The sequence below is a fragment of the Hemitrygon akajei genome, chromosome 12, assembly GCF_048418815.1.
Source record: "Hemitrygon akajei chromosome 12, sHemAka1.3, whole genome shotgun sequence".
In the NCBI taxonomy this organism is placed as follows: Eukaryota; Metazoa; Chordata; class Chondrichthyes; order Myliobatiformes; family Dasyatidae; genus Hemitrygon; species Hemitrygon akajei.
The window spans coordinates 50271403-50295878 of record NC_133135.1 but is presented as its reverse complement, the minus strand read 5'-3'; the positions used below and the strand labels follow the sequence as shown (position 1 = coordinate 50295878).

The 24476-nt window shown below is 40.9% G+C and overlaps 1 protein-coding gene across 4 annotated transcripts in view; it reads right to left on the bottom strand.

The window, feature by feature from the left end:
- frem1b (Fras1 related extracellular matrix 1b) overlaps positions 1-24476 on the bottom strand; it is a 214248-nt gene that overhangs the window by 87472 nt on the left and 102300 nt on the right. For all 4 annotated transcript variants that reach the window (XM_073063069.1, XM_073063070.1, XM_073063071.1 and 1 more), the window contains 2 exons: positions 23315-23567; positions 17335-17529 (listed from right to left, as the gene is read on the bottom strand). In XM_073063069.1, the coding sequence (XP_072919170.1) occupies positions 17335-17529; positions 23315-23567 (448 nt within the window). The remainder of the gene's footprint in view (positions 1-17334; positions 17530-23314; positions 23568-24476) is intronic.

Genomic DNA, 24476 nt, shown 5'->3' with positions numbered 1-24476 from the left:
TATTGGGCAAGGCAGAAAATTCGAGGAGTGTGTGAGAAAAGATTTTAAATTATGTGAATGAAATTCGCTTTGAGAAGATGAAAGATGAATTCACAGAATGTATACAAGATAATTTTCTAGATCAAAATGTTGATGAACAAATTAGGGAAAACTAGTTTACAATCTCAATTGATGCATTGAGGAAAGTTTAATTAATAATCTAGTCATAAAGAAACCATTGGGGAAGTGTGACCATCAAATAATGAAACATTACAAAGAAATTTAAAGTGATGTGGTTCAACGTGAAAATAGCACCTTAAATCTAGACAAATGAAATTATCAAGGCAGAAGAGGAAAATCATCGTGGTTGATTAGGATTTATATTGAATAATAAGATGAAGAAAAGGTAATGGCTAGCATTTAAAGAAATAATGCATAATTTGCAGAAAATATGCATTTCTTTAAGGCATAAACACTGGACAGGAAAAGTGGCTGATCCATGGTTGATAGTAGCAATTAAAGGTAGTTTTAATTGCAAGGACAGGGCTTGTAAATTTGCCAGATCTAGCAAATGGCTTGCGACCTTCTATAGATCTTTACAAAGGGAAAGTTTCTTAAGAGCACCTTGCGAAACCAAGAGAAATTTAAACGGGTAATAAGGATATTATGAATCATTTTAAAAAATACTCGGCGTGTGTTTTCAGGGAGAAAGATCCAGTGAGAATGAGGTACTGAAGAAGTATCAGTATGAAATCAGCACTTGAAAGCATAATGGCACTAAAAGCCATTAAATTCCATGGATTAGATGATCAAACCAGAGTTCTGTAAGAGATAACTATAAGGATAATGGATATTCTGGGTATCATCTTCCCAAGTTATGTGCATCTTGTAATAGTTCTTGTGGGTTGAAGGAGATTAGATTTGACCCCCCTCAATTTAAGAAGGTATAAAGAGCAGTTGCCAATATGTTGGTCTGATTTCAGCTAAATGTATGATAAAGGAGAAACTTTCTAGTTTCAGCATGTATTTATGAAACAGAAATGATATTTTACTAGTCCACTAGAGTTCTCTGAGAATGGGACCTACCGAATAAGGAAAACCTGTCAGCTTGTTGAACTTGGATATTCAAAAAACTTTCAATAAGGTAACTAGTAGGATTTTTAATAAACTAAAATTAATATGTTTGTGAATAAATATTATGACAGGTTGCCAAAAATTAGATGGATTTTAAGGTATATCTTTAAGGAAGAGGAGAAATAGAGATTTGGCAGATGAAGAGCTTTAGGTACAGAATTCCAGAGTTTCAATTTTAGAATTAATCATGTATACTGTTTTGACAACAGTTAAACAATTCTATCTTTGCATTTTGGGATGGGAGAAAAACTTAGGATAAAAATATTAAAATCTTAGATGTTCCAATGTAGGGGCATTTATTTGCTGTTTAATATTTCTTTTCTATTGCACATATTTAATCACTTTATTTTGAGAAAGGATCACACTTAGCAGATATTCTTGATTCTGCGTAATAACATTTCATTAATACCAAACAGAATTGTAGTGTTGGGTACTATTTTGAAACTCTATTTCAATAACTTCAGATTGATATCTATTTATCTAAATCAAAAGCTGCATGTGGGTGATTGCCTACAGCTCCCATATGGGGCTCAGCATCTGTGTCTGGTGGCTACAATACTTCCAGATTCTTAACTCTGCATACAGTGGACTTAAAAACTACTCATATGTATTAATATTTCCTGTGACTTCGCAATCTAGCAGATGGATTGCTCTGTCACTAGTGACCTTGATCAGCTTTCTGCATGAATGCAGTTTCAATGTTCCTTGCCCAATCTAGCTCCTTATCCTCTCTAATGATATGAAAGAATCACGTTTCATTCCTGAGTCACAGCTGAAAGAAGATCATAGTTGGGAGCTTAACATCTTTACTTCTGGGGCTCTATACACGGGCAACCTGAAACAGCAGCTCTCATTGATTCTGATTCACACTTTGTATGTTGTATTGAAAGGCCAGGCAGGTAAGCCGAGGAATGGGATGGCTCTGTTGGTAGAAACTGAAATCAAATCCTTACAAAGAACATAAGAACATAGGAATAGGAACAGGAGTAGGCCATCTGGCCTGTCGAGCCTGCTCCACCATTCAGTAAGATTATGGCTGATATGGCCACGGACTCATCTCCACCTATCTGCATTTTCCCCATAACCCTTAATTCCTCTACTCTACAAAAAATCTATCCACCTTTGTATTACAAAGGTGTGACAGAGAATGGGAAGATGTGGAAGCTTTGTGGGTAGAGTTAATAAACTACAAAGGTAAAATGACCCTGATTGGAGTTATATTCAGGCCTCTGAATAGTAGCCAGGATGTGGGATACAAATTACAATGGGAGATGGAAACAGCATTTGAAAAGGACAATGTTATTGTACCGTATGGCCAACAGTATAATAAGGGACTACTTTATGTTGTAGGGACATGTTGTTGCATGCGTTATTAAGTGCGTATTGATCTGTACGTGTGTGCCGAGTTTGGTTTCTGCCAGTAAATAAACATGAACCTTAGCTCCCATCTCCAGTGTTTTTATTAATAGCATTGTTGTGTAACCAGAACCATACACAACAAATTGGTGATGAGGTTAATGAACCTATATCTTATCGGAACGTTGTGTTTTAATTGATAACGACACTTGGAGGAAGAGCACAAGGAACAAGCCAAGGAGTGGGAGAAGGAGGCAGAGCAAGGCCACGAGTCCAAAAGGAAGCGGGAGCACAGCTGGGGTTGGGAACGTCGGGAGACCAAGGGACATAGTTGGAGCTGCTGCACGTCCAGCCGAGACCACAGCCAGTGCTGAACCCCAGGGCCTGAGGGTCTGCTTGCCCCAGAAGGGAGATAAAAAGGAGCGACACACACATCTAGATGGAGTTCACTTGTGGCGCTAGCAAAAAGGACACGTGAGTCAAAAAGGAAAATAAGGGGAGAACAATGCTTAATTAACATAACAAAGATGGTGATGATTGGAACCATTATAGCATTCGATAGCGGCATTGAAGACTGGGTAACTTACATTGAAAGAGTGGAGTTATATTGCGAGGCTAATGGTGCTAAGATGAAAAGAAAGCCAGCGTCTTGCTCAGTATTATGGGGGCAAAAACATACGGGCTGCTACTGAGCTTGTTAGCAGCTGAAAAGCCAGCTGACAAAACGTTCTCACAAATAGTAGACACTCTCCCACATAATTTAAACCCCAAACCATTGGTCATTGCTGGAAGATATAAATTTCACAATTGGAATCAGAGCAAAAATGAAAGCATTTCTGAATATTGTGCTGAATTGCGCAAATTATCGGAGCATTGTCAATTTGGAGCTGGTCTATCGGACATATTGAGGGTTAGGTTAGTGTGTGGCATGCACTGTGAAACCTCACAGAAGAAGCTTCTGAGTGAAAGAGATCTTACATTCGAGAAAGCACTAAACATTGCAATATCAACAGAAACAGCAGCACGGGGTGCTTCCAAGAAACAACAGAAATCTCTGGAATATGTCACAAATAAAATGTCACTGAACGGAACTGAAGGAAAGAAATGTTATCATTGTGGGAACAGGTCACATGACCCGGATGACTGTTGGTTTAAAGACAAAGAATGCAGAAACTGTGGCAAACAGGGACACATTGGCAGAGTAAGCAAAGCTAGTCAATAGCAGAAAAAGGACAAAATACAGAGAAACAAGAAACCCCAGAAAGGAAAATACAACAAGGTACACAAAATTAAAGAAGGCAGTTCTGATGAAAACGACTCTGACAAAAGTGAATTGTCTTGTCTGCAACTTCACAGCGTGAAAGAGACAGATGATCGAAGAGTAATGAGGATCACCCCACAAGTGGCAGGCGTGAAACTGAAAATGGAGTTGGACACAGGCTCAGCTTTAACAGTGATCACTGTACACGACTACAAATGACTGTTTTCGCACATAACTCTGAAACACACTAAACTTCTACAAAAGGCTTACACAGAACAAAAAGTGTATCCTGAAGGCAAAATTAAAGTGACAGTGACCTACAGAGATAAAACACAACAACTGAACCTCTAAGTACTGAAAAATGGAGGACCACCATTGCTGGGATGTAAATGGCTCAGGAAAATCCAGTTGGACTGGCACACCATCAAGGCACAAGTTGTGTCAGCAAAGGAGGGCAGCAAGGCCACATCTGAGAGACTGTCACAAATACTTGCTGACTCTGTTCATGAAAGGAATAGGAACACTTCAGGGCATAAAGGCAAAGATTGAGATTGAGGAAAACGCATGTCCAAAATTTCACAAAGCCAGACCAGTGCCATATTCAATCGGTCCTACAGTAGAGGCTGAGCTGAAAAATCTGGAGCAGACTGGGGTCCTGTCAAAGGTGGATTGGAGTGAATGGACCACACCTATTGTTCCAGTGATGAAGAAAACCTCCAGCACAAAACCAGGAAAACCAAGCAAGGTGTGCATATGTGGAGACTTTAAAGTAACTGTTAATTCTCCACACAGTACAGTATCCTCTACTTTGTATTGAGGACATCTTTGCTTCCCTGTCAGGAGGGAAACATTTCACAAATATTGATTTGACCCAGGCTTATCTCCAAATGGAAATCAATGAAGCATCCAAGAAATACCTGACAATAAATACACACAAAGGACTTTATTAGTACAACAGGTTGGTGTTTGGGATAGCATCAGCTGCTGCAATCTGGCAAAGGGCAATGGACCAGGTTCTGCAGGGGATTCCAGGGACTCAGTGTTACCTGGATGACATCATTGTCACCGGCAAAGGTGACGAGGAGCATCTTTCTAACCTTGAACAAGTGCTCAGCAGGTTACAAGAATATGGGCTCAGAGCTAATCGAAAGAAATGTGAGTTTTTCAAAAAGGAAATCTCATACAGTGGGCATGTGATCAACAAGGATGATTTACACATGTCTCAAGACAAGATAGAAGCTGTGCCTAAGGCTCCACCACCTGAAAATGTGTCTCAGCTGAGAGCATATCTTGGACCAGTGAACTATTACCACAAGTTCTCGCCTAACCTATCCACAGTCCTACACCCACTAAATGCATTATTACAGACAGGAACACAATGTAAATGGACTGAGAGCTGTGAGAAGGCGTTTCAAGAAACTAAAAGACTCACAACTTCGGAAGGGGTACTCGTGCACTTTGACCCCTCCTTACCAATTAGACTAGCTTGTGATCCCTCACCCCATGGGGTAGGAGCTGTGTCATTGCACAAGTTTCCAGATGGCTCAGAAAGACCAACAGCTTTTGCCTCAAGTACGCTAACTTCAGCCGAACAGATTGACAGAGAGGCCCTAAGCCTCGTGTGGGGAGTCAAGAAACTCAGTCACTACCTGTATGGTCAAAAGTTTACCCTGCCGACTGATCATCAGCCTCTTGTGTCAATCTTCAACCCAAGGAAAGGCGTTCCAGTGATGACAGCACAAAAGCTGCAGCGATGGTCTCTGTTGTTAGGAGGTCACAGGTATGACATTGAACACAAGGACACCAAGCAACATGGCAATGCAGATGGTTTGTCACGTTTACCACGGCCGACTTCTGAGGTAACTACACAAATGGATTCAGCAGAGGTCTTTCACACAACAGTAGTTGAACAATTACCTGTGACAAACAGCCTGATTGAAAGAGAAACACACCCTTTTTTGACCCTATGTTGTCGAAAGTGTATGACATCATGGTAAAGGGATGGCCAGCGCATGGTAACACACTGTTTCCAGCCTTCTCAGTGAGGAAGGAGCAGTTGTCAGTGTGTCGGGGAGCACTAATGTGTGGCTCACGAGTTGTGATTCCTCCCAAGCTACCACCAGAGTGCTGGAGGAACTGCACTAGGGGCACCCGGGTACCGTGAAGATGAAAAGTCTTGCCCGTGCCTATGTGTGGTGGCCAGGAATCGATAAACAGATTAAGGACGTGACCAAGAACTGCTCTGGATGCCAAAAGATCCAGAACACACCACCACAAGCCCCTCTCCACCCATGGGAGTGGCCCTCATCACCATGGCACATCAACAAGTGCACATCGACTTCGCTTGGACTCATTCTTTTTAATTGCTGTTGATGCACATTCCAAATAGCCAGAGGTCATCAAAATGAAGACAACCACATCGGAGAAGACCATTACAGTTCTGAGGGCCATGTTCGCCAGGAATGGCATACCAGAACAAATCTGCACAGACAATGGACGGCAATTTCTCTCTGAAGAATTCCAAAGTTTTGTGAAGAACAATGGAATCCATAACTTTACATTGGCTCCTTACCATCCATTCACAAGTGGCTTGGCAGAAAGATTTGTGCAGATATTCAAGAAAGTCATCAAGGCAATGGACAACGAAAATCAACCACTACAACACAAGATAGACAACTTCCTTCTTACCGATCATACTGCAGTACATGCAACCACTAACCAGACTCCAGTGATGATGTTTCTGAACAGGAACCTGAGGTCCCGCATGGATCTTCTCAAACCTGATGTATGGCGTGATGTGGAGAACAGACAGTTCAAACACTTGAATGCTAAGCCAACACGGAGCTTCAGTGTGGGACAGTCAATTCTTGCACGTGATTACTGGACTGAAAAGTGGCAGCCGGGTACAATTTCTGCCATAGACGGGCCATTGATGTATAGAGTACAGGTGGGCGAGAACGTATGGAGATGTCATGTGGACCAAATCCTGGATGCTCGGGTAAAAAACACAACACCTTGCCCGGACTCCCATGACGTAGAAGCAAACACTCCTGCTGTGACTACATCAGCGTCCTCCACAGATGAGCCTGTCATCAGTGCTGAGGTACCTGTGGAGACTCATTCCCCGAAGCAAACATTTCAAGTCAGGCGTTACCCGGAGAGGCAGAGGAGACCTCCCCAGAGACTTGAGTTATGAATGGGTCTTAGACCAAAAGTAAAAAAGTTAAAAAAAAACAAAAGGAAAAAAGGGGCTTGTTATAATTTGATATTATTATGTTACTTTACTATGATTTGATATTATTAAGTTACTAATTAAACAAATGGTAGGCGTTTGTATGCTAAAGGTAGACATATTTGTTTAGCATAGTGACCCAGTAAAAAAACAATTGATACACTATTAAAATAAAAGGGGAGAAGTGTACTGTATAGCCTACAGTATAATAAGGGACTACTTTATGTTGTAGGGACATGTCGTTGCATGCGCTATTAGGCATGTATTAATCTGTACGTGTGTGCCGAGTTCGGTTTCTGCCAGTAAAGAACCACGAACCTTAGCTCCCGTCTCCAGTGTTTTTATTAATAGCATTGTTGTGTCACCAGGCCACATACACAACAATTACGATTGTCATGGGGGATTCCAATAATCAGGTAACTTGGGAAAATCAGTTTGGTGCTGGATCCTGAGAGGAAGTTTGTAGAATGCTTATGAAATAGTTTTTTCAAGCAGCTTGTGGTTGAGCTTTCTAGGGGAAAGGCAATTTTGGATTGGGTGTTGTGTAATGAACCAGATCCGATTAGAGAGCTTAAGGTAAATGAACCCTTATGAGGCAGTTATCATAATATTATAGAATTCACCCTATAGTTTAAGAGGGAGAATATAAAGTCAGATGTATCAGTATTACAGAGGCATGAGAGAGGAGATGGCAGAAGTTGATTGGTAGGGGTCACTGCAGGGATGATGACAAAATAGAAATAGCTGGAGTTTCTGGGGTCAGTTCAAAATGTGCAAAGAGATACTACCCACATGTATGAAGAGTTCTAAAGGAAGGATGAGGCAACTGTTGAAGATAAAGTGATATCAAAGTTTGAGAGATAGAGACCAAGGAAAAGAGAGATGAGAGTGGACAACGGACCACTGAGGAATGAAGCTGGAGAAGTAGTAGTGGGAGACAAAGAAATGGTGGACAAATTTAATAAGTTACATCAGTCTTCACTGTGGAAAACACTAGCAGTATGCCAGAAATTCGAAAGTGTCAGGGAGCAGAAGTGAATGTATTTGATATTACTCTGCAGAAGGTTCTGGGGAGGCTGAAAGGTCTGAAGGTAAATGGGTCAAGTGGACCAGATTGACTACACTTCAGGGTTCTGAAAGAGATAGCTGAAGAGATTGTGGAGGCATTAGAAATGATTAAGACCATAATACATAGGAGCAAAATTAGGCTATTTGTCCCATCAAGTCTGCTTCACCATTCAATCATAGTTGATCCTTTTCTCCCCTCCTCAGCTAATCTCTCCAGCATTCTCCACGTGACCCTTGATGCTGTGTCCAATCAAGAACCTATCATCCTCACTTTAAATACACCCAACAACCTGGCCTCCACAGCTGCCTGTGGTAATAAATTCCATAAATTCACCACCCACTGGCTGAAGAAATTTCTCTGCATCTCTATTTCAAATGGATGCCCTTCTATCCTGAGGCTGTGCCCTCTTGTCTGATACTCCCCCACCATGGGAAACATCCTTTCCACATTGAAGGGCCTAGACAGAGTCAATGTTCGAAAGGATTCAATGAGATCCCCTCTCATTCTTCTAAATCATCCTTGTGAACATCCTCTAACCCTCTCCAATGCCAGAACATCTTTTCTAAGATGAGGAGCTCAAAACAGTTCACAATACTCAAGGTGAGCCCTCACCAGTGCCTTATAAAGCCTCAGTATCACATCCCTGCTCTTATATTCTAGACCTCTTGAAATGAATGTTAACATTACATTTCTCTTCTTCACCATTGACTCAACCTGCAAGTTAGCCTTTAGGTTGTTCTGTGCAAGGATTCCCAAGTCCAGATTTTTGGATTTTTTCCATGTTTAGAATATTGTCTGCACATTTATTTCTACTACCAAAGTGCATGATCATGCATTTTCCAACATTGTATTTCATTTGCCACTGTTATGCTCATTCTCCTAACCTGTTGACGTTCTTTGGCAGCCTACCAGTTTCCTCAGCACTACCTGCCACTCCTTCGTATCATCTTTGAATCATCTACAAACTTGGCAACAAAGCCATCTATTCCATCATCTAAATCATCGATATACAGCATAAAAAGAAGTGGTCCTAGGGTGGCATGGCTTTACCTAACTTTGGCTTATATTACTGGGCAGCTAATATACGTTGTGCTGCCTTCTGGTCTTTCTTCCACGGTCAACCTGAGTGCCCTAACTGGGTGGCAATGGAGTTGAGCTCCACTAAAGAATTATCTATATCTGCACTTCTTGGCTCTGCACTCCCTAGCAGTCTGCCCAGATCAATAGCTAATCCTCTGGTTAGACACACTTTGCGTATATGGGCTCAGTTCAGGAAATGCTATGGCTTCCAGGGGTTTTCCATTTCTAGCCCTGTTGCACATAATCACCTTTTTTTACCTACCACGTTCGATTCAGCATTCCATGTTTGGTACAGGAAGGGCATTAGACATTTTGAAGATCTCTTCATTGATAACCGCTTCGCTTCTTTTCAACAGCTCTCTGTTAAGTTCAACCTGCCTAACGCTCACTTTTTCAGATATCTCCAAATCCGACACTTTACTGCTCCTTTAATTCCTAACTTTCCTGAAATGCCTGCGAAAAATGCTATGGACCTATTTCTCTCCATTAATCCACTAGGTAAAGGTTTAATTTCAATTATCCAAGATAAACTAGCAGCCTTACGACGGGCCCCTGTGGATAAAATTAAAATGGCCTGGGAGCAGGATTTAAATATCTCCTTATCCAAGGAGAGCTGGGACTCAGTTCTCAAATCGGTTAACTCAACCTCTCTTTGTGCTCGCCATTGTCTCTTACAGTTTAAGATTGTTCATAGAGCCCATATGTCTAAATCTAAACTATCTCGATTCTACCCTGGCATTAGTCCGCTCTGTGATAAATGCAAGAGGGGCGTGGCCTCTCTCATCCATATGTACTGGCTCTGTCCTAGTTTGGAGAAATTCTGGAAAGATGTCTTCACTACACTATTGGGTATTCTGAATCAGCACCTAGAACCTAACCCCTTAATTGCTCTGTTCAGTTTTTGGGGCGAGACAGATTTATGTCTGGGTCCGACCAAATGCCGAATACTATCCTTTGCCTCTCTCCTGGCGAGACGCTTGATCCTCCTTAGATGGAGAGATGTTGCCCCGCCCACTCATGCGCAATGGCTTAACGACATTATGGCCTGCTTGGACCTCGAAAAAATTCATTATTCAGTTCTCAATTCGGATTTAAAGTTCCATAAGATCTGGGGCCTTTTATCGAGTACTTTCATAACCTTCCTCTTGACTAGGGTTTTTTTTTCTTTTCAGTCCCTTGCTTTCAGCTCCCTTTTTTTTTTCTGGTAGTAGGCATTATTATCCTCTGTTGCTAAGTGTATTTACAGTCTGGGAGTTTGACTGTCCGGACTTATACTCTCTATATTGTGTGGTGGTTGGTCTGGAATTGTTTTTTTTTCTTGTGTTGTGGGGTTTGGGGAGGACACTAAGCTCACTTGTCTTTAATTTAGGTGCTTTTCTGTTAAATTCTCTTCCTGTGTAGCATATTGTTATTGTATGCCTAACCTTGCTCTGTATTAACGCTCCTCGTTGGGATTTGGGGTTTTTAATTTTGTAAAATGTTTTGAAAAACTAATAAAAAAATTAAAAAAAAAAAAAAGTGGTCCTAACACCAACCCCTGCGGAACACCACTAGTCACTGACAGCACCTCTACCAATCAGCCAATGTTCTAATCACACCAGTAACTTTCTTGTAATACCATGGGCTCTTAACTTAGTAAGCAGCCTCATGTGTGGCACCTTGTCTAAGGCCTTCTGAAAGTCCAAATATACAACATCCACTGCATTCCTCAAAGGATACCAACAGGTTCGTCAGGCAAGGTTTTCCCTGAAGGAAACCATGCTGACTTTGTCTCATCTTATCTGTGTCTCCATAACCTCATCCTTAACAATTGACTCCAACATCTTCCTAACCACTGAGGTCAGGCTAAATGGTCTATCATTTCCTTTCTGCTGCCTTCCTCCTTTCTTAAGGAGTGGAGTGACATTTACAATTTCCAGTCCTCTGGCACCATGCCAGAGCCAAATGATTTTTGAAAGATCATTACTATGCCTCCACAATCTCTACTGCTACCTCTTTCAGAACCTTAGGATGCAGTTCATCAGGTCCAGGTAACTTATGTACCCTTAAATCTTTCAGCTTTTTGAGCACCTTCTCTCTTGTAATAGTAACTACACTCACTTCTCTTCCCTCACACCTTTCAACATCTGGCACGCTGCTAAGTGCCTTCCACTTAGCAGTGTGGAAAATATGCAAATAATGATGCAAAATATTTAGTTCATCTGCTATCTCCTTGTCCCCAGTTATTATTTCTCCAGCTTCATTTTCTAGCGGTCCTTTATCCACTCTCATCTCTATTATTTTTTACATATTTGAAAAAGTTTTTACTATCCACTTTGATATTGTTTGCTAGCTTGCTTTCATATTTCATCTTTTCCTTCCTAATGATTCTTTTAGTTGCTCTCTTTAGGTTTTAAAAGCTTCCCAATCCTCTGTCTTCCCACAACTTTTTTGCTTTGGTATTGTGGTGAACTACATATACCTGTCTGGACACGCCACCCCCCTCCCCCACTGACTGCTCCTGTGGCTCCTCCCACAGACCATGGCTCCTCCCACAGACCCCGGTATAAAGGCCATTGGAGGCACAGCCCCTTCCTCAGTCTCCAGGATGTTGTGTGGTGGTCGCTTGCTGCTTGTGCTTTCTTCCAGCCAATAAAAGCCTACCTTAACTCAACTCACGTCTCCGAGAGTTATTGATGGTGCATCAGGTATATGCCCTCTCTTTTGCTGTTACATTAGTTTTGACTTCCTTTGTCAGCCACGGTTATACTATGTTTGTAATACTGAGCTGGTAGGTTTTGGTTTGACCGTACTTGGAGTAATGAAGGAATTTTGGACCCCTTATTGAAGAAAAGATATGCTGGAATTGGAGAAGGCACAGAGAAAGTTCTTGAGAATGATTACAAGAAGGAAAGAGTTGACATATTGGCAGCATTTGATGGCTCTGGGTCTGTACTCACTGAAGTTTAGAAGAATGAAGGGGTGATCTCATTGAAACATATCAAATATTGAAAGGCCAAAATAGAGTGGATGTTGAGAGAATCTTTCTTATTATGAGGTAGAATAAGAACAGAGGGCACAGCCTCAGAAAAGAGAGATGAGATCTTTAAAACAGAGATGAGGAGGAATTTCTTTAGCCAGCAGGTAGTGAAGCTGCGGAATTCATTGCCACAGATGGCTGTGCAGTCCAAGTCATTGAGTATGTTTAAAAAGGAGGTTGATAGTCATCAAAGTTTATGAGGAGGCAGGAGAAGGGCTGAGAGGGATAATAAATCAGCCATGATGGAATGACAGAGCAGACTCAATGGGCCAAGTATCCTATTTCTGCTCCTATGTCTTATGGTCTAAAAGATTTATTGCTTTCTCTTTGGTGACTATCCAATCTAAACACAAGTATAATTTTATTTTTAACCCTCATCTTCATAAAATAATTTAGTACTGCAATCTATAATACCGACATTATGGATTAGGACTTTATTCCAGGAAGAAAATAAACTGTCTGTTTATGGGTATACTTTCCTTGTAAATGTTTGAGCTGTTCAAGTTCAGCATTATGAATGAACCATTTACACTATTTGGGACTGAGTATTATTACAAAGTATTCATTCACTGGGGATAGAATTGTATAAAATCAAAGCTCCCTGTATCATGTTACTGCAAGCATCAGATTATACATTTTACAGTTACCAGATCTCCTAAACTAGATACAATTACATTGAATCCAGTTCATCCGCAGAATGGTGAAGGTCCCATGGGAAGTAAGAAACTACACAATTAACTATGGTACTCAAATATTCTTAGTCTGAAAAAAGATAAATTATCAGGGCAGAAGAAGTTGGATACATGTTAACAGCAATGCTGCTGTAAGGAATTGTGAACATATAAATTTGGTTTTGGAATATGGGTTGGTAAATGTAATTTGATAAAGATTCATACTATACCATGTCTGGGACTCTTAAAGGACATTAGCCAAGGAAAACAAAGCAGAAACAGGAAGTCAAGCAAATGAGCTAACACAATTTAGTTTGGTGACCACTAATTTGGATGCTTACTGGTCCATTCACCCCAATCTTTAAGAAGGGAGGGAGGGAGGCAGAAGGAAAGAAATTATCAGCTAGTTAGCCTGACCAGTGGTTTGGCAGATATTAGAGTCCATATTTATAACCATATAACCATATAACCATATAACAATCACAGCACGGAAACAGGCCATTCCGGCCCTCCTAGTCCGTGCCGAACTCTTAATCTCACCTAGTCCCACCTACCCGCACTCAGCCCATAACCCTCTACTCCTTTCCTATCCATATACCTATCCAATTTTACCTTAAATGACACAACTGAACTGGCCTCTACTACTTCTACAGGAAGCTCATTCCACACAGCTATCACTCTCTGAGTAAAGAAATACCCCCTCGTGTTTCCCTTAAACTTTTGCCCCCTAACTCTCAAATCATGTCCTCTCGTTTGAATCTCCCCTACTCTCAATGGAAACAGCCTATTCACGTCAACTCTATCTATCCCTCTCAACATTTTAAATACCTCGATCAAATCCCCCCTCAACCTTCTACGCTCCAATGAATAGAGACCTAACTTGTTCAACCTTTCTCTGTAACTTAAGTGCTGAAACCCAGGTAACATCCTAGTAAATCGTCTCTGCACTCTCTCTAATTTATTGATATCTTTCCTATAATTCGGTGACCAGAACTGTACACAATATTCCAAATTTGGCCTTACCAATGCCTTGTACAATTTTAACATTACATCCCAACTTCTGTACTCAATGCTCTGATTTATAAAGGCCAGCGTTCCAAAAGCCTTCTTCACCACCCTATCTACATGAGACTCCACCTTCAGGGAACTATGCACTGTTATTCCTAGATCTCTCTGTTCCACTGCATTCCTCAATGCCCTACCATTTACCCTGTATGTTCTATTTGGATTATTCCTGCCAAAATGTAGAACCTCACACTTCTCAGCATTAAACTCCATCTGCCAACGTTCAGCCCATTCTTCTAACCGGCATAAATCTCCCTGCAAGCTTTGAAAACCCACCTCATTATCCACAACACCTCCTACCTTAGTATCATCAGCATACTTACTAATCCAATTTACCACCCCATCATCCAGATCATTTATGTATATTACAAACAACATTGGGCCCAAAACAGATCCCTGAGGCACCCCGCTAGTCACCGGCCTCCATCCCGATAAACAATTATCCACCACTACTCTCTGGCATCTCCCATCTAGCCACTGTTGAATCCATTTTATTACTCCAGCATTAATACCTAACGACTGAACCTTCTTAACTAACCTTCCATGTGGAACTTTGTCAAAGGCCTTGCTGAAGTCCATATAGACTACATCCACTGCCTTACCCTCGTCAACATTCCTCGTAACTACTTCAAAAAATTCAATAAGGTTTGTCAAACATGACCTTCCACGCACAAATCCATGCTGGCTACTCCTAATCAGATCCTGTCTATCCAGATAATTATAAATACTATCTCTAAGAATACTTTCCATTAATTTACCCACCACTGATGTCAAACTGACAGGTCTATAATTGCCAGGCTTACTTCTAGAACCCTTTTTAAACAATGGAACCACATGAGCAATACGCCAATCCTCCGGCACAATCCCCGTTTTTTAGGATTAGGTTTTAGGGTATCTGAAGACACATAATAAAATAGGCCAAAGTCAGCATGGTTTCCTTCAGGGGATATCTTGCCTGACAAATCTTTTGGAATTTTTTGAGAAAATAACTGGCAGGATTCACAAAGGATAGTCAGTGCATATTGTTAACTTGGATTTTCAGAAGGCCTTTGACAAGGTGCTGTACGTGAGGCTACTAAACAGGATAAAAGGCCAAGGTATTACAGGAAAGATACTAACATGGATAGAAGATTGGCTGACTGGCAGGAGGAAAAGCATGGAAATAAAGGGAGCCCTTTCTGGTTAGCTGCCAGTGACTACTGGTGTTCCACAAGGGTCCATATTGGGATTGTTTCTTTTCACATTATATGTCAATAATTTGTTGATGGGATTGATGATTTCATGCCAGGTTTGTAGATGAAATGAAGGTAGGTGGAGGGGCAGGTGGTGTTGAGGAAGCAGAGAGTGTACAGAAGGGTTTAGATTGGGAGAATGGGTAAAGAAGTGGCAGATGTAAGATAGTGTAGGAGATGCAAAGTGGATCAGGAGCCCTTATGCAGGATTCCCTGAAGGTTAAATTGAAGTTTGAATGGCAAGAAAGGAAAATCTGAAGTTAGAATTCATTTTGAGGACTAGAATATAAAAGCAAGGATGTAATGCTGAGACTTTATAAAGCATTGGTCAGACCACACATGAAGTACTGTGTACTGTTTTGTGTCCCTTATCAAAAAAAAAAAGGATGTGCTGGCATTGTAGACGGTCCAGAGGAGTACACGAGAATTATTCTGGGAATGAAAGGGTTAACATGTGAGGTATGATGGCCGTGGGCCTCTATTGACTGGAGTTTAGAAGAATGAGGAGGGATCTCATTTAAACCTATAGAATATTGAAAGACCTAGATAGAATGGATGTGGAAAGGATGTTTCCTATAGCAGGCAAAGCCTCAGAATAGAGGGACATCTCTTTAGAATGGAGATGAGAATGAATTTATTTAGTCATATGGTGATAAATCTGTGCATTACAGTGTCACAGCTGATTGTGGATGCCAAGTCATTGGGTATATTTAAAGAGGAGGTTGATAGGTTCTTGATAATTAAGGGTATCAAAGGTTACAGGAAGAAGGCAGGAAGATGTGGTTAAGACGTATAATAAATCAGATGGAATGGTGGAACAGATTTGGTAGGAAGAATGGCCTAATTCTGCTCCTTTGTCTTATGGTCTTTTGGTCTAATTTTACTCGGTAGAACACAATGAATGCTAATAAACTGCATTATGTTTTAATATGCTTTAATATTTTAATATGCATTTGCCTGTTTTAAACCAAAGTGTTCTTTGCTTACTTAGCCTGCTCTAAAATCACAGCAGGCTATATATCAATAGAAATAGGCCCACACCATAATTACTAGCAACTATTCCCATCTAAAACAGATGAAATGGTCACCAAGATATTTAGAACTGTATAAGAAGCAAATAGTTCATAACTTTGTTTTAAACTAAATAATGAAATAAGATGAGAGGGCAGGTTGAAGTGAGTGAAATGCAAACAATCATCTCAGAATATGTGACCCCAATAAATGTGAAGTGTTGCACCTTGGTAGGGCAAATGCAAGAAGGCAATACACTGTTGAGGGCATGATCCCTAACAGTGTTACTGAGTAGAGAGATCTTGTGATCCAAGTTTGTAGCACCTTGAAAGTGGCTACACAGGTCAATGGGGTGGTTAAGAAAGCTTATGGAATGCTTGCTTTTATTAGTCAAGGTACTGAAGTCAAAAGTCAACAGGTTACAGTGCAACCTTATTAGATTCTGATTCGGCCACACCTGGAGTATTGAATTCAGTTCTGGTTGCACTTCCCCACCCCCATAGGAAGGATGTTGAGATTTTGAAAAAGGTGAAGAAGAGGTTTACTAGGATGCTGCCTGGTTTCGAGGGTATGAGCTATACAAGAGGCTGAATAAACTAGGGTTCTTTTCTCTAGAGCAGCAGAGGCTGAGGGGAGATCTGATAGAGGTTTATGAGATTATGAGAGACATTGATAGAGTAGACGGGGTGCATCTGTTTCCCAAGGTTGAAATGTCGAACACCAGAGGGCATGCATTGAAGGTTAGAGAAGGTGAGGGGGTAAGTTTTTACTCAGTGAATCATGGATGCCTGGAATACGCTGCCTGGTATGATGGTAGAGACAAAAACATCAGAGGCTTTTACGTGACTTTGGATAGACACATAAATGTAAGGAAGATGGTGGGATATAGACATGGTGGAGGTAAGAGAGATTAGTGTTCAGGTGTTTTTGATTTGCTTTTTAGCTGGTTCGGAATAACATTGTGGGCTGAAGTGCCTATTTCTCTGCCGCACTGTGCCATGTCCTATATTCCAATATACTGCACTCCAAAGACTATATACAGATTGCAATTTGAGATAAAAGAGCAGAGAGATATTTTTTGAAATATTTAAGAAAATTGAATGACATAATGACCACAACAACATGATTTTGCAGTTTTTCTAATCCATTCCCCAATTTTCTAACTACACCAACAAAATCTGCATGTCATCAAACTATTTACAGATGTACAAGACTGTGGACTAACCGACTTTAATTGTTGGAGGTTGATTGTTGACTGGCATTACAGTGATGTTCAGATCATAGATAGGGAGAGAGCCGTGGAGTGGTACTGGTGGTGGAAGAGGTCCGTCGTAACAGCAGCCATCCACCGTGCCACTTTCTGCATCAGAGACGATTATTGTTACAGTGTCCACACAAGGACTATATCCTATTTCACCACCTAGGAAGAAGAGATGATTAATGTTTGGCATCACTGTGGGTCAATATTCTCAACTAAAACTAATGTCCCAAGCACGCCCAGGTGACTTTAAGTAAGTTTCTATCTCGACTTATTAATTGTTGGGTTTGATGGAGGTTTAGCCATTCACAGGCAAGTACCTCCTAGAATGGATCTGGACAAGTTCAGTGATAGACGTCATCTCATCCATTTCAATCTGACTCCTGGTCTGAAAAGAGAAGGTAGTTATCACTATTATTTCAAAGTGTTTTATTTGTTTTTGAATGTATTACTTACAGCATTGTTAATAACTTAGAATTATATATACACTGTCAAAAGCTGTTAGTGCATTCTGGGTCTCAGCGGGCATTTTATTAGCCTCACACACACTGTGGTGAACACCATATACCTGTCTGGACACGCCCCCCCCCCCCCCCACTGCTGACTGCTCCTGTGGCTCCTCCCACAGACCCCGGTATAAAGGCGATTGGAGGCACAGCCCCTTCCTCAGTCTCCAGGATGTTGTGTGGTGGTCACTTGCTGCTTGTGCTTTCTTCCAGCCAATAAAAGCCTACCTTAACTCAACTCACGTCTCTGAGAGTTATTGATGGTGCATCACACACAAACTGTTGGAAGAGCTCAGCGGGTCGGGCAGCATCTATGGAAATGAATAAACAGGCAATGTTTTGGCTGTGTGTTGCTTTCCTCCAGCATTTTGTGTGTGTTGCTTTGGATTTCCGGCATCTACAGATTCTCTCACGTTTATAATCTTATTAGCATGCCTGTAGTGAAAAAGAGTGAAGCTTCACTATAGAGTACTACCCAGTCCCCAGGGACGGAGCATCAGCTCAGTTTACCTTCTGCATCACGTTCGCGCAAGTGCAGGTAGGTGGATGCCACAGGCAGTGAGTTCAGGTGCTAGGGCTGAATGCAGCTCATTTCAGTCCATTATTTCAAACACTCAGCAGAAAATAGGCCTGCAGGTGATGCAGGAATGCTGTGGGGTCAAATGATGTATGTAGCAGCACATTTAAAAAGCTGTTCCTGTGTTTTAAAAGACAACTCATAGATTTTGCTGATTTGCATGCTGCTGCAGGCAAACATAAGTGAAGCAAAATTAAAATTTCAGGGAGGAGAAATAGAATCCTAGGTCATCTTAAGAGAAATGTATTGAAGATGCCTTGCCTCCTTTAGGGCACAGGGGAAATCGGTGCAATGCCCCATTGCCTGCCTCAGGAAAGGTGAACTTCGCATTAAGCAATTCTGCTGCATTTGCAAACTGTTTCTGTGACAATCTCTTGCCTTGTAGTTCTCTGAGAAATGGAGAAAATCCCAGAGTAATATCCATACAAAGATAATTATGCATTTAGGGTAAAAAGAATTTTAAAATTTCAGGGAACTTCAAATTATTCAAAATGACACAAATAAAATGTCAATGTTAGTACAAAATATGTAAAACAGAAGAAACATTAAAACAAAACTCAACAAATAAAAATAATTATTTTCAAAAAATCCAAAGCACAGATTGAAGGAAAATAAATGGAAGGAAAGGGTACAAGGAATGAGTTGTGATCAGTACAAGGAATGAATAACAATGTTTTTGAGATCTAATGATATCCATGAGGTCAGAATCATCTCAGGCTTACTGTCACTGCTTATGGTAGGCAAGCTGTTGTCTGGTGGCCGCAATACAGTGCAAGATATTAAAAAAAACTAAAAATTACAATAAGAAATAAAATAAATAATTAGTGCAATGAGAAATAGTGAGGAAGTGTTCATGGCCTGTTCAGAAATCTCGTGGCAGAAGTGAAGTAGCTTGAACAACCTCCCCAGTCCATAAAGATGTCACAGCATAGAGCCATTGCTGAATAGACCATAGGTCAAGACACACTGGAGACTGAAAACTAAGTTCAGCACTCTTTACCTGTGGTGAAGATAATCCATTAGAACTGAGGAAAACTGGACTGTATACATCAATGTTGACTTAGAAAACTTTGTAACTAAGGACTGCTCAGAGTAGAAAACCCAAAGATTGCATTCTACAACGTATATTTATTATCTAAGTATGTATACTATGGACAACCTTGAGATTCCTCTCCATCCAGACAGGCCACAAAACAAAGAATCCCAATTAAAAAAGACCGTTGAACAAACAATGTGCAGGAAGAAAAACAAACTGTGCAACAGCTGAGAGCATCCTGACTGGCTGCATCACCACCTGGTACGGGAACTGTACTTCCCTCAATCGCAGGACTCTGCAGAGAGTGGCACGGACAGCTCAGTGCATCTGTAGATGTGAACCTCCCTCTATTCAGGACAGTTCCAAAGACAGGAGTGTAAAAAGGGCCTGAAGGATCATTGGGCACCCGAGTCACCCCAACCACAACCTGTTCCAGCTGCTACCATCTGGGAAATGGGACCACAGCATAAAAGCCAGGACCAACAGGCTCCGAGACAGCTTATTCCACCAGGCCATCAGACTAATTAATTCATGCTGACAGAACTGTATTTCTATGTTATATTGACCTATGGTCCTGTTGTACATACTATTTATTATAAATTACTATAAATTGCACATTACATATTTAGACAGAGATGTAATGTAAAGATTTTTACTCCTCATGGGTATGAAGGATGTAAGTAATAAAGTCAATTCAATTCTATTCAATAGAAGTAAGCAACTAACATTCAGAACTGAAGTTCACAAAAGTGAGTCACACAGCCACTAAACCAGTCTTCACTGCAGCTGGTCCAGGAGCCTGTTAGCAGTAGGCCACATCCTTTCAGTTCAATGCAGAGATGAGTAAACATGATGGAACAGCAAGCTGAACTGGCCAATTCCTCGTCATCCCCAACACCCTAAGCTTTTCAATCTGGCCTGGTACTTAAATTGTCCGAACCTTGGGTCATTCCTTGCTCTTGGATCTGGACTCTGTCACTACAATATGCTGTTGGGCCCAGGCCATGTCACCTCAATTCAGCCTCTACCCAATCTTTCCAATTCGGCTCGGCACATAAGTCAATCAAACCTTGGATCTTTCCTCAGTCTTGGGCCTATACCTGAGCAATGCCACCTTGGTTCCATTGCATTGACTTGCCTCCAAGTGCACTCGAGCAATGGCCAAACATTGGCTTCTTCCCCACTCTCGGGCCTGGGCTCACTGCCTGGATTTGCTCTATACACACCAGACTGCAACTGTCCTGCACTTTCCAGACTTCAGTTCACACCACGAAAATGCCAGGTCATACAGGCAGTTCAAAAACACAACCCTGACAGGGAAGTTACAGCTTTTTGATTTCATATGTTCCTCATATTTTCATTCCCAGTATCATTCTTGTGAACCTCCTCTGGATCTTCTCCAACGTCAGCATATCTTTCCTTAGAGAAGGGGACAGAACTGCTCACAATACTCCAAGTGCAGTCTGACCAAAGCATTATAAAGTCTTAGTATCATATCTTTATTCTTATATTCTGGTCCCCTCAAAATGAATGCTAACATTGGATTTGTCTTCCTCACCACCAGCTCATCCTGCAAAGTAACCTCCTTTAGGGAATCTTGCAGAAGAATTCCCAAGTCCCTTTGCACCTCTGATATTTGAATTTTCACCTGTTTAGAAAATAGTCTATGCCTTTGATCTTTCTACTAATTTGCATGACCATACACTTCCCTACACTATATTCCATTCTCAACTTCTTTGCCCATTATACCAATCTGTCCAAGTCATTCTGCAAATGCCCTGCTTCCTCAACAATTGGTCCCAATACCAATCCCTGTAGAACAGCACTTGCCCACAACAGCCAGACAGAATGGACCCCATTTATTCTGACTCTTTGCCTCCTGTCAATCAGCCAATCTTCTAACTATGCTTGGATCTTTGCTGTAATACCATGGGCTTGTATCTTGTTAAGCAGCCTCCTATGTGGCGCCTTGGGAAAGACCTTCTAAAAATCCAAGGAAACAATATCCATTAACTCTTCTTTATCTATCCTTCCTGTTATTTCCTCAAAAATTCCAAAAGATTTGTCAGGCAAGATTTCCACTTAAGAAAACTATGCTAACTTTGCTCTACTTTAACATGCATCACCAAGTACCCTGAAACCTCAACCTTAATAAAGGATTCCAACTCCCAACCACCAAATTCAAGTTAATTGGCCTATAATTTCCTTTCTTCTTCTTCCCTTCCTTCTTAAAAAGTGGAGTGACATTTGAAGTGTTCCAGTCCTCTGGAACCATTCCAGAATCTAGTGACCCTTAAGAGATCATTACTAATGCCTCCACAATCTCTTTAGCTACCTCTTTCAAAATCCTGGAGTGTAGTCCATCTGGTCGAGGTGACTTATCTACCTTCTGACCACTCAGCTTCCCATGCACTTTCTGCTTATTAATAGCAACTATATTCACTTCTGCCCCTGGCACTCTCGAGTTTCTGGTACACCGCTCATGTCTTCCACAGTGAAGATAAATGTAAAATATTATTAGTTCATCCGTCATTTCTTTGTCCCCATTACTCTCTCTAACATCATTTTACAGCAGTCCAATATCCACTCTGCCTCTCTCTTCCATTTTATATTCAGTATCTGAAGCAAACCTTTGGTATGCTCTTTGATATTTTTGGCTAGTTTATCTTCATATTTCTTCTTTTCGCTGCTTATGTTTTTTGTATTAGTTGCCTTCTGTTGGTTTTTAATGTTTCAGGCCAGTGGGCTTTCATCAGAAGAAAGTACATTGCAAGTTCTAATCAAAGATCTTCAACCTGAAATATTGACTCCGCTTCTCTCTCCTCAGATACTGCCAGACCTACTCAATATGCCTAGCATTTTCTGATTTGTTTTCTGGTTTTGCTGATATAATTTATGCTTATCCATTTATTCCATCTCTTGACTTATTAGACCATAAGACATAGGAGCAGAATTAGGCCATTCAGTCCATCAAGTTTTCTCAGCCATTCTGTCATGTCTGATTTATTATCCCTCTCAACCTCATTTTCTTACCTGCTTCCTGTACCCTTTGATACCCTTACTAATGAAGAACCAATCAGCCTCCACTTTGAATATACACAATGACTTAGCCTCCACAGCAGTCTATGACAATGAATTCCATATATTCACCACTCCCTGCCTTAAGAAATGCAGCTGCATCTCTGTTCTAAAGAGACGTACCTCTATGCTGTGGTTGTGCCCCATTGTCCTAGACTCCCCCATAATAGGAATCATCCTATTCATGTCCACTTGATCTAAACCTTTCAATGTTCGATAGGTTTCATGATATCTCCCCCTTATTCTTCTAAACCTGCAACTTCAGCTCTAGAGTGATCAAACACTTCTCATACATTAATCCTTTCATTCCTGGGTTCATTCTTGAAAACCTCCTCTGGACCCTCTCCAATGCCAGCATACCTTTTCTTAAGTAAGGTGCCCGAAAACTGGTCACATACTCTAAGTGCAGTCTGATCAATGCATTATAAAGCCTCAGCATCAAATCCTTGCTCTTATATTCAGGCATTCTTGAAATGAATGCTAACATTGCATTTCCTTACCACCAACTCAACACACGTTAACCTTTATGGAATCCTGTATAGGTGCTCCCAAGTTATCAAAAATATTCCCTTTTTATTTTGCTGTCTTTGTTTGCTCCATAACTTATATTCTTTACATTAAAAACTTTCTCGGTAGTGTAAATCAATAACTTAAATGTAAACAGTTCCTTTCTCCAATGAATATTTCATCCTTTTTCCACTTGCATTTTAATGGAGCATTGTCAGTGTTGATCAAGGACAACTTTCCTACCAGTATGCCAATAAGAAATTGACCCTTCGATGATATCCAGTTGTGAGAATTTGTCAACCATGACATCGTTCCTTTGTACTATTCCATAGGACGGTGAGCGAACAATTATATACATCAGTTTCATATCATCACTATCAGCATCTGTAGCAGACAGATACTCGGAGGTAATCAAAACCCTTTCTCGCTCATAACATTGTAGTCCAGATTTCAAGTGTGGTTGTAGCTCTGGAGGCTCATCATTAATCGGTAAAATCTTGGGGGATAAAAAAGATCAAGGAGTTCAAGTTAATTAAACGTAAGGACAGATTTTTTTTTTACTATCCTAACAGCCCCAGCATGCTGCCTTCTCCCTCCATCCCACACTTACAGTTACAACAAAAGCAAATTCCCTCCAATGCTCATGAAAGGAAGATGTTAATACTAAGGATCCACTCTCGGACCTTCTTCAAATGAACAAAGTCAGATGGTCAGAAAGCCTTACAGCACAGAAGCAGACCTTTAGCCCAACATAATCTTTATTTCAGAAAGAAGATGACCCAACACATCTGTGCTGACTATTCTGTCAGTGAGCTAGTCCCATCTGTTTGTGTTTGGCCTACGGCCCTCTAAACTTCTTCTACTTAATGTACTTATCTCAATGGCTTTTAAATGTTGCTTGTGTGCTCCCATCAGCCTCTGTTTCTGGCAGCCTATTCCAAACAAGCACCACTTTTTGTGAGAAGAAGCTGTCCATAATATTCCTCTTTAAATCTCTTGCCTCTGACCTTAAATCTCTCATCTTTCTTTGCATCTCCTCCCTGCAAAAAAGACTATGAACTTTTACATACAAAATGTTGGAGGAACTCAGCAGACCAGGCAGCATCTATAGAAGCCCTGCTGCAGGGTTTTGGCCCAAAACATCGACTGTACTCTTTTCCATTGACGCTGCCTGGCCAGCTGAGTTCCTCTAGCATTTTGTGTCTGTTGCTCGGATTTCCAGCATCTGCAGATTTTCTCTCATTTATGAACTTTTACTCTGTCTTTGCCCTTCATGATCTATATACTTCTATTAGGTCACCGACATTCCAAAGAATAAAGTTCTAGTTCACACAACCTGTCCTTGTAACTCAAGCCCCCAAATCCAAACAACATCTTGGTAAATCTTTTTTAGTGTAATAATATA